Source organism: Choloepus didactylus, chromosome 19 (assembly GCF_015220235.1).
Source record: "Choloepus didactylus isolate mChoDid1 chromosome 19, mChoDid1.pri, whole genome shotgun sequence".
In the NCBI taxonomy this organism is placed as follows: Eukaryota; Metazoa; Chordata; class Mammalia; order Pilosa; family Megalonychidae; genus Choloepus; species Choloepus didactylus.
In genome coordinates, this window is record NC_051325.1 from 2,018,736 (window position 1) to 2,029,950 (window position 11,215).

The 11,215-nt window shown below is 36.2% G+C and overlaps 1 gene segment (V, D, J or C); it reads left to right on the plus strand.

Annotated features, from left to right (window-relative positions):
• Positions 1 to 3,934: 3,934 nt before the first annotated feature.
• Positions 3,935 to 4,477, plus strand: LOC119515979. The segment is given in 2 exon segments: positions 3,935 to 3,980; positions 4,074 to 4,477. Coding segments are annotated over 2 exon segments (450 nt in total).
• The last annotated feature ends 6,738 nt before the right edge of the window (positions 4,478 to 11,215 follow it).

Below are 11,215 nucleotides of genomic sequence, written 5' to 3' on the forward strand. Positions count from 1 at the left end.
AATGGAGGACCAGGAGGCCCATTACAGACACTAGCTCACAGGGATTCTGGCCCTTGGCAAACTCACTGTTCTGGGACCCCCATCCTTTGACCAGCACCTGTTTCTGCTCCTGGGAGTGATGCCCTGCCCAGTGCTCTCCCTGTTCTGCACAGGAGGCCGTGTGTCCACTGAGAAGAGCAATTTAGTCAGCTGTATGACCAGACTGTCCTCTCACACACTTGGGAGTGGTCAATGTTGGTTGAACTGACTGTGTGATCAGCCTTGTGTTCCTAAACCTTGGGCACAGGCCTGGCTCCTCTCATGGGGCATCAGTAGGGCTCCAAAGCAACATGAGGAAAGTCAAAACCAGCATGCACACACTACCAAGACTCACATGGTTTGTGCTTGCTTCTGTTTGGCATTGGAGGACACCTCCAGAAGAATAGTGCCAGAATGGGGATAGCGCCCTTATGTTGGGCAATGGGAAGAAGGAGAAATTTGTGTACCATTGCTACAAAAGTCAGACATGGCATATATATATATATGTATATATATATGTATATATGTGTGTATTTATATATGATTGTGTTTGCATGTGAATATATGTATTTATGAGATTTCCACATTTGCATGTGTGTGTACATGTGCATATGCACATGAGTTGTGGAAATAATATATTTTAGTGTACACATTTAATGTGTGTCTGTGTGTCATGTGTGTGTGTGTGCATTTGTGTTTCTATATATGTAGGCATGTGTGGATGTCATGGGTATGATAGAGCATTTGTGTGTGCATGTGTACAGGTATATGTGAATGTGTACTCAGGTATATGTACAGGTACATGTTTCTGGATGTGCTTGTGAGTGTGTGGGGGAAAGATTTGGAATGGATTTTGTGTGTGTAATGTGTGCATGTGTGTATGTGCAGGTCTATATATGTGTATATATTTGGGTGTGTGTTATACATATAGTAGGTATGTGAGTGCGTGTGTGTGCATATGTAATTGGTCCATGTCAATGTATATGTACCTGTGTAATGTGTGCATGTGTTATGGGTATAATGTGTGAATCTGCTTTCATCCCAGTAATTCAGTATGTGAAGGTGATCTCTGATGTGACAATCAATTATTGGGACACAACAGGGGTAAGAGCCACACTGAAATCTCCACAAGATTCTGGACTCACTATATGCATGTGCAGGACTGGGTCAGAGCATCAGTCAGGCTCCAGGAAATGGGCCCAAGGGGTACAACAGAATACTGCCCTTGTTCTACCTGAGAGTATGCCAAGTTACTAAAGACAATTCACTCTGGCAGGATATGGCATTGACAGTGTGTGGAATCTCTCAAGTGCGTCTGAAGCCAACAGCAAATCCAGTGATCCTGGGCAGACAACCTGGGATGGAAATACCCTGTGAACCTGACTGGAACCAACATGAAGGGCATTGGCTGGGGCTGTAGGGGGCACCCATGACCCAATGAGCACAGCCTCAGGCAGGTGCAGGTGTGCTGGGGAGGGGCTTCCTCTCAGGGGCATAGTTCTCCTTTTTCAAAATACAACCTAACATAAGATGTTAACTATGACAATTGATGGTTCTCATAATATTGTACTACTTTGGGAAGATAGATGACGGAAGCACATTTCAAAAGGGTGAATCTATGTGCTATAAATGCCTTAATGGTGAGAACATAGAGGACAATGATTTATTTATTTATTAAATCCGTGGCTCTGGAATTGTAGGACACACAATAATCCAAGGAAGAGCACCTGCAGAGATTAGCAAAGATAACGTGGTCTGGGCTGAGCTTGCAGCAGGAGATGGCAGGTTAGATGTTGTGGCAGGTATGTGAAAACAAGGTGATAAGAAATCAATTAGTAAAGACAAGGCACAATGGGGATGAGCCTTAAATTCATGAATACTGTCTGGAATTCCATTATGTGGAGTTTGATAATATAACACCGGGTTTTCAAAGCTAAATTCTTGGGAGATGCTTAGGAAGCTCTGTTTAAAAGAGACCTAATGCAATGCCTATTATCAATGGGATATGAAACACAGGCCTGGATCATGTATCATAGGGCTGCTCTGAGAACTAAATTCTTTTTTTTTTTTTTTTCTGAACAGCTTATGAGCTAAGGACACCAAAGCAGGTGCTTGAGGAGATTATCTCAGGAGTGCTCAAGCTATTTACAGCTTGTCCATGGATGCTGCTGGACACTCAGGTGTGATGGCCAACAGTCATTCTCTCAGTGTTAGTGGTGGAAATAATAAGCCATCTTCATGCATAAAATGATACTATTTTTAGATAACTCAATGAATCAGCATTAAAAATTACTAGTTTTAAAAAGCAAATGCAGTATATGGCAGGGTTGAGATCAACACAAAAATCATTTGTGTTCCTAAATTGATCATGGAAGAATCTGAAAAGGAATCAATTCTATCTTTAATAGCATCTAAAGCAATGAAAGATATTAATGAACTTAGCAAAGAAGGTGAATTTCTGTACACTTAAAAAACTACAATCTGTGCTAAAGGACATGGAAGAAAACCTAAAGAAATGGAAAAGTATCCTGCATTCAATATTTGAGAGGGTTAGTATTTTATATAAATACTATCTAAAGCAATGTTCACATTAAATGCAATCTTGATTAAATCCTTGTTAAGTTTTTATGAAGAAATAGAAGACTTAATCCTCAAATTTATATAGAATTTCAAGAAACCCCAAGAGGCAAGTGAATCTTGGAAAGCAAGAACAAATTTAAAAGATTTGCATTCCCATTTTAAAAACTTAATTCAAAGCCACAGTGGTCAAAAGGTGTGGTATTCTAAAAGATTAGAAATATAGACAAATAGAAGAGAATAGAGAGCCTGCAAGTAAATGCTTGTTTCTTGGTTCATTGAATTAAAAATATATATATATATATATTCTTTATTAGGGAATACTATTGGAGAAGTTAGAGATGCTACCATATATACAATCTAACATTTCCCCTTTCAAAACATTAAGGTATATATTTCAGTGCTCTTAATTACATTCTAATGTTGTTCTACAATTAATTTTGACAAGTGTGCAATGGTCATTCAGAATGAAATAACAAATCATGCTGAGACAAGTGGATGTCTACAGGATAAAGAATTAAGTTGAACCCTTACCTCTCACCACATTTTGATTGAACATATATTTGGCTTAACTTGGGTTTTTAAAAGATGATTGTATGACAATGTAGCTTACAAGGGGTGACAATGTGATTGTGAAAGCCGTGTGGATCACACTCCCTTTATCCAGTGTTTGGATGGATGAGTAGAAAAATGGGGACAAAAAACTAAATGAAAAATATGTTGGGATGGTGGGATGAGTTGGTTGTTTTTCTTTACTTTTATTTTTATTCTTATATTTTTTAAATTTTTCCTGGCATAAGGAAAATATTAAAAAATAGATTGGGGTGATGAATGCACAACTATATGATGGTACTGTGAACAGTTGATTGTACACCATGGATGACTGTACATGAGACTATATCTCAATAAAAAAGTACACACCTCTCTGCCTCTGAAGATGGGAATAAACCATGTCTGCCTTGTTCCATAATCACATTCCTCTATGATAGGAATGATAATGGTGAGGGAACCAGAGAAAAATACTCAATTAGAGTACCCTGTCTGTTGCATTGGGAATCTCAAAGGCTCTATTTGCCCAATTCCCAGGCCAGTTCTGAGAATTTTGTGTATCATGAAATCAGATTCAGAAATGGATGGGTTTTCCATCCCTGGAGATCAGTACACGGAAGCCCTGTCCCATTGTCTCCATTCACTTCCAACACAGAATTCTTCCTTTACTCTGTTTTGTGGCCTGAGAGACAGGGCTTCATAAGGTCAATGCAAATCTTCCTCAGCTCTACCTTCCCATATGTTGAAAAGCTGAGCAATTGTCCTGCATCCATGACACATGGGCTCCACCATGGACAAACTTTACTCCATTCCCCTGCTGCTGATTGTCCCTCCTTGTGAGTGCTCTGGGAATGGCATCCCTCAGGAATGGAAGGACTCCCCTTCTCACTCTGAATCTGCTTCATTTCCTCCTTGTGTTTTCTCCACAGGGGTTTTTTCCCAGGTCAAATTGAAGGAGCCTGGTTCTGGTCTGGTGAAACCTGCCCAGAACCTTACACTGACCTGTACCATTTCTGGGTTCTCAATCAGCACTTCTGGAATAGTTGTCTCCTGGATCCATCAGCCTCCAAGGAAGGCAAAGGAGTGGCTTGCAATCATATATTGGGATGATGATAAGAGTTATGAGGCATCTCTGAAAAGCTGGCTTACAATCTCCAAGGACAATGACAGAAATCAGGTGTTTCTAGCAATGACCAACATGAATCCTGTAGACACAGCCATGTACTACTGTGCAAGGAGAGCACAGAGGCACAGTACATTGGGACTTTTGTACAAAAACATGTGCAGGTTCTCAGCTGTGCCTACATCTCTAGAGAAAAGGAGAGTTCAGTGAAGAAGGCATTTCCTGTTATTTTCTAAGGTTTTCTGTTCCCAACCAGCAGAATCCTAGCCTATGCTTTCTTTATTTTCCTTTTTATAAGAATCATGCCCCTTATGTGTTTGTAAAGTCAAGGTGGTATCCTCTTTCATAAAGACTCAACCTGACCGGATCCAATTACATCAGGAAAATGGATCATTTATATGGTGGAGCCTGTTATATGTACTCACATACAAATAAAAACAGATTGGTATTTATTGAATTGTTGGATGACAAGATGGGGAAGCAACAGGGGTTGAGAAAGCATGCTAATTGCAGACATACAAATATTCACTTCTTTTGTCTTGAAGAAGGAAAATGCTACATAAATGAAAATATCTGTGAAATGGAAGAAAACATTAAAATTCTTCCAATCATAGGATGTCTAAAATGAAGTTTCACATCTTCACATGGGAACTAGAAGTGATAAATTTGGTGTCTGGAGATGAATATATCTATAGGGTGTCCACAAATACCAGGATAAGAAGGATAACACCTAAGAAACAGATACATAAACTTGAAACCAAGAAACAACTCATTTTATCAGATGAACAACCTGGCCAGAGCACTACAAGAAAGCATTTCTCTTCAAATAATAATATCCAAGTTTCACATAAAAACACAATTATCTAAAATTTTAAGAAAAGCATTCTGCTAAAAGGATGATCACAGAGATCAATGAGTGAGCAAACAGTACTGTGAGAGACCAGGAATATCAAAATCTTTGAGTAGTTTGCACAATAAATATGACATTTAAATTAAAATAATAATCATGAAAAGGAATTATGTTTGAGGAAACAGGATTCATAAATGTATGGTAATTTGGACTGCACCAAATATAAAACATTTGTCTAGCTATGAGACATTAAAACAATGAAAAGTGTAGTAACAAACAAGAAAGTGCATTTGCAAATTCCACATCCACCAAATGACTTGTAATCTGAATATATAAAGAACTTACAAATGCAAAAGTAAGGAAAAAGCTCCCATTATAAAACAGGTAAATATCCAAAACCTAGAAGCAGATTAAAGAAATGCAGATGGCACATAAGCACATTGAAGTATCATAATCATTTTACATTATGGAAAGGCAAGTGTTGTTGCTTGCAGGTATGTACACCAGAAAAAAAACATGTTTCTTTATCTCAATCCAATCTGTTGATGAGAGCCCATTGCAAATACCAACTTTAGATTAAATTTCTTCAGCAAAGGCATGGCCAGTTGAATCAAGACAGTCTTGATCCTATTGCAGGCATCTTTTTCAGGCATTCAGGCAGAGACAGAGATCTTAATGAAGCAGCCAGTAGCTGGAAGTCTATGGAACTCAGAAAAAGGACGGGCCAATAAAGGATATCATGTACATTGCCATGTGTTAAAAAAAAGCCATGTAGCAAGGAGTGGCTGGCAGCCACAGAACACCACAGTCTTCTGGGACAAATCATTGATTTGATAACACCTTCATTTCTGACCTGAAAAAATGTGAGCCTATAAATTTCCATTGGTTAAGATAGCTCACTGCATTTATCAGTCAGGAAACTAAAACACAAAGGTAAAATCACAGTGAGATACCAATCTTGTGGACTATTCATGCTATGAAACTGTAACTATATGCAGCAATGGGAAAGAAGAGAAATTATCTATTGGTGCATAAATAAATATATGATAGGGTTTTAAATTTTTTTATTGTGGGATATCACACACACACACACACACACACATACATAAATACATACATACATACATATAACTGATAAATTTCAAATTGTGGTTTAACAAGTAGAGACCCAAATTCAAAGAATGTTATTATGGGTTACAGTTCCACAGTTTCAGTTATTTCCATATTGTGAAATATTAAAGATATGTAGAAAGGTGATAGCTTCAATGTACAATTTAAGGAGTAGCTATAGGGCAAATTTCAAAGAATTGTATGGGTTACAGTTACACAGTTTGTGTTATTTCCTTTTTGTGAAATACATACAGAAAGATGATAACTTTCCAGGTACAATTTAACAAGTAGTTACATAGGAAATTTCAAAGAATATTACGGATTAAAGTATCATAGTTTCTGTTATTTCTTTATTGTGAATTTTACATATCTTTAGAAAGGCAATGACATTCAAAGTACAATTTAATAAATAGCTATAGAGCAAATTTCAAAGGATGTTATAGGTTACAATTCCAACATTTCAGTTCTTTCCTTCTAGCTATTCTAATACTATAGCGACTAAAGAAAACACATGATATAAAGATGCAGTATTTGTAATCCTCTTAATTTCTCCCTATTGTCTTGCTATACATTCCTCTAATTTAATCACTTCCCTGATCTTCAGAGATGTCTAGGGAATGGACATCCTAAATTTTTCATTGTGAAAATGATTGTCAAAATTATGGGAAAGGGAAGCATGTCTGGCTAATGTTTTGATGAGTTTGTTGACTCTGGGTTTTGGGATTATGTGGCATAGGAACACTCTGGAGGATTTAAGCTTCTGAAAAATATACTTAGTGAGTGAAACTTTTGGAGTGTCAGATAGGGATCAAGGTCTTCTTAATGTTTTGGGAACTACTGTTGATTTGGACTTGTCATACTCTGGCCATTTGGCATATCTATCCGAAGCTTCCATAGGAGTAACCTCTAGGACAGCCTCTAGACTCAATTTGAAATCTCTTAGGCACTGAAACCTTATTGTGTTTTCTTTCTTTTCCTTTTTTTTTTTTTTTTTTTTTTTTTTTTTTTGGTCAAAAAGACCTTAATCCCTTGATGACAGGGTCAGGCTCATTGCTAGGATCCATGTCCCACATTGCCAGGGAGACTCACTCACCTGGGAGTCCTGCCCAACATCCAGGGGAGGATGATGAATTTATTTGCAGAGTTGTGCTTAGAGAGAATGGCCATATCTGAGCAAATAACGAGGTTCTCTGGAGGTGATTCCTAGGCATAGTTTAGGTGAGATTAGACTCCACTTTACAGCAAATGTTTCACAAGAGGAAGCCTCAAGATTCAGCTCTTCACTTATTACATAGGGCATTCCCAATTTCACATAGTATATGTTCTGACCAAGATAAATAATCAATATCTCACATTATCTTCACTTAGTTATACAATCATCTTCATCACTCTCCATTTTAAATAATTCTCATGACCAAAAACACCCTAAAACTTTAATCTTCCCTTAATTATTTATCCTGAGTATTTGTATAGTACTAGTAAGACAGCCCTATTAATTATAGTTCCTATTTCGCAATAGGCAGTTTTTCTCATATGTCACTGTGTTTAACTCTTTATACCTTAGAAGTTTATCATGTAAGCACTTATTTAAAATTGTAATGCTTATCTGTGGGATACATGCCTTTAAAAAAAAAACACCTTTCAGTCATGTTCAACTTCATGCTCCACTGATATTTGCAATCCCATTAGCAAACAAATCATCACACTTATGCATTCTCATGCCTTTGAATTCACCAACATTTACATATATGAGCATATTAGGCTATCATTCCTCATTTCCTAGTTTCTGTCAATATTGAGGTCACCTATATTCTATAAAATACAGCACTGATTTTACACTGTTTGGGGAGTTCATAGTACTGTTAACATACAATATCTCTCCTTTTATGTCTGACTTATTTCACTCATTATAACTCCATCTTATGTATATACCACATATTGTTTATCTGCTCAACTGTTGGAGGACACTTGGATTGTTTCCATCTCTCAGCAATTGTAAGCAATGACACTATGAAAGTCAGTGTGTAAATGTCTGTTCATGTCACTGGATTCAGATCTTCTGGGTATATACAAAAAAATGGAATTCCCAGATCATAGGCTAATTCAATATCTAGGTTTCTGAGACACCACCAATGTGTCTTCCACAGTGGTTGTACCAGTGAACGTTCCAAGAAGCCATGAATAAGAGCTCCAATTTTTCCACATCCTCTCCAGCCTTTGTAGTTTTCTGATTGTATAATGGTAATCATTCTTATTATTGAGTATTGATATCTCATTGAGGTTTTGATTTGCATTTCTCTAATACCTAGTGAAGATGAAATTTTACATGTGTTTTTAGCCATTTGTACATCTTCTTCAGAAAAAATGTCTTTTATATCTTTTGCCCTTTTTATGATTGGATTGTTTTTATTATTGCCATTGTGTTGCAGCTTCTTTATAGCTGCTGGATATCAGTCTTTTATCATATATAGGATTTCCAAATATTTTCTCCCATTGTGATGGCCTCCTATTCACCTTTTTGACAAAGTTTTTTTATGTGCAGAAGATTTTGAGTTTGAGAAGTTCCCATTTATCTAACTTTTCCTTTTGTTGCTTGTGCTTTAGATGTAAGGTCCAAGAAGTCACCTCTTATTCTTGAAGATGTTTCCCTGTATTATCTTCTAAGAGTTTTATGGTACAGTGTCTTATATTGAAGTTTTTCATCCACTGTGCATTAATTTTTGTCAAGGTTGTGAGATAAGGATCCTCTTTCATACTTTTGGTTATGGGTATCCAGTTCCCCAAGCCAAATTTTTTGAAGAAACTGTTCTGTCCCAGTTCACTGGACTTGGGGAACTTATCAAAAACCAGTTGACCATAGTTATGCTGGTATATTCCCAAACCCTTGATGTAATTCCATGAATCAATACCTCTATCTTTGTGCCAATGCCATGCAGTTTTAACCACAGTGGCTTTATAGTAGGCTATAAATTCAGGGAGTATAAGTCCTCCCAATTTGTTCTTCATTTTTAGAATGTTTTTGGCAATTTATGGCCAGTTTCCCTTCAAAATAAATTTGATAACTAGCTTTACCCGGTATGCAAATAGTTTGTTGGGATTTTTATTGCAATCACATTGAATATGTAAATCATTTTCGGTTGAATTGATATCTTTAAAAGGTTTAGCCTTCCTATCCATGAATATGGAATATCTTTTCCCCTCTGATTTATTTTAGTAAAGTTTTGTAATTTTCTGTGTTGAGGTCTTTTACATCTTTGGCTAAATTTTTTCCTGGGTACTTCATTTTTTTAAGTTGCGATTGTGACTAGATTTTTTTTTTCTTGATTGCCAATTCAATTAGGTAATTTCTATTGTATAGTAACATTACTGACTTTTGTGCATTAAATTTTTACACTGCCACTCTGCTGAATTAGTCTTTAAGCTCAAGGAGCTTTGTCATCAATTTCTCAGGATATTCCAAATATAAGATCATATCATCTCCAAATAATGAGAGTTTTATTCTTCCTCTCCAATTTGGATACCTTTTTTTGTGTGTGAATTTCTCTGGCTAGAACTTCTATCACAATATTGAAAAATAGTGCTTACAATGGACATTCTTGTCTCATTCCCAATTTTAGTGGGGATCTTTCATTTTCTCACTGTTTAGTACTATACTGGCTATGGGCTTTTCATATATACCCATTATCATACTGAGGAAATGTCCTTCAACTCTCACCTTTTGTAGTGATCTTTTATTCAAAAATGTAAGCTGAATTTTATCAAATCCTTTTTAGCATCTTCTGAAATGATCATTTTATTTTTCCCTTTTGATTTGTTAATGTGTTGAATTATATTGATTGATTTTCTTATGTTGAACCACACTTGCATGGCAGAGATCATCCCAACTTGGTTGTGCTGTATAATTCTTTCAATGTGCTGTTTAAATCTTCCCAAGTATCTTGTTGAGAAATTTTTCAACTATAGTCGTTAAGGATATTGGCCTGTAGTTTTTCTTTCTTGTAGTTTCTGGTTTTGGTTTTAGAGTGATGTTAACATCATAAAATTGGTCATGTAATGCTCCTTTTTCTTCAATTTTTGAAAGAATTTAAACAGGGATGGTGTCTGTTCATTTTTGAAAGTTTGGTGAAATTCTCCTGTGTAGATATCTGGCCCCAAGCTATTATCTGTAGGAACATGTTGATTACTGCTTTGACCTCTTTACTTGTGGTTGGTAATTGATGTCTTCTGTTTCTTCTGGAGTCAGTGTAAGTTGTTCATGTGTTCCCAGGAAATTGTCCATTTGCTATAAGTTGCCTTACTTGCTGAGTACTGTTTTTCATAGTCTTCCCTTTTAATTTAAAAAAAAAAAAAATTTGGGATCCATAGTAAAGACCCCACTCTCATTTCTAAATTTGTTTCTTCTTTCTTTTTGACTATGTCACTCTTTGATCTTCTCAAAGAACAAATTTTGGTTTCATTTATTCTTTCTATTGTGTATTTTTTTATTCTCTAGCTCATTTATTTCTGCTTTCTCTTTGTTACTTCTTTTCTTCAACTTTCTTTCAGATTCATTTCCTGATATTTTCTAGTTTCTTCAGTTGTTCAATTAGGTATTTCGTTTATCTCTTTCTTCCATTTTCATGCCTGCATTTAGAGCTATAAATTTCCCTTAGCCCTGCCTTCACAGCATCCCATATGGTTTTTGATACATTTTATTGAGAAGTATTCACATACCCTAGCATCATCAACAGTGTACAATCTATTGTTCAAAGTACCATCATATAGTTGTGCTAGCATCAGAAAATAAATTTTTGCACATTTTCATACTCCAAAATGCTAAAAATAATCATAAAAATACAAGTAAAAGAGTACACCCAGAACATTCCATCACACCCATCCCCCATATTACTCAAGCATTGGTTTTGATATGTTCTGTTCTCATTTTTATTTGCCACTAGATATTCATTTATTTCTCTTACAATTTCTTCTTTGACCCACTTGTTGTTTAA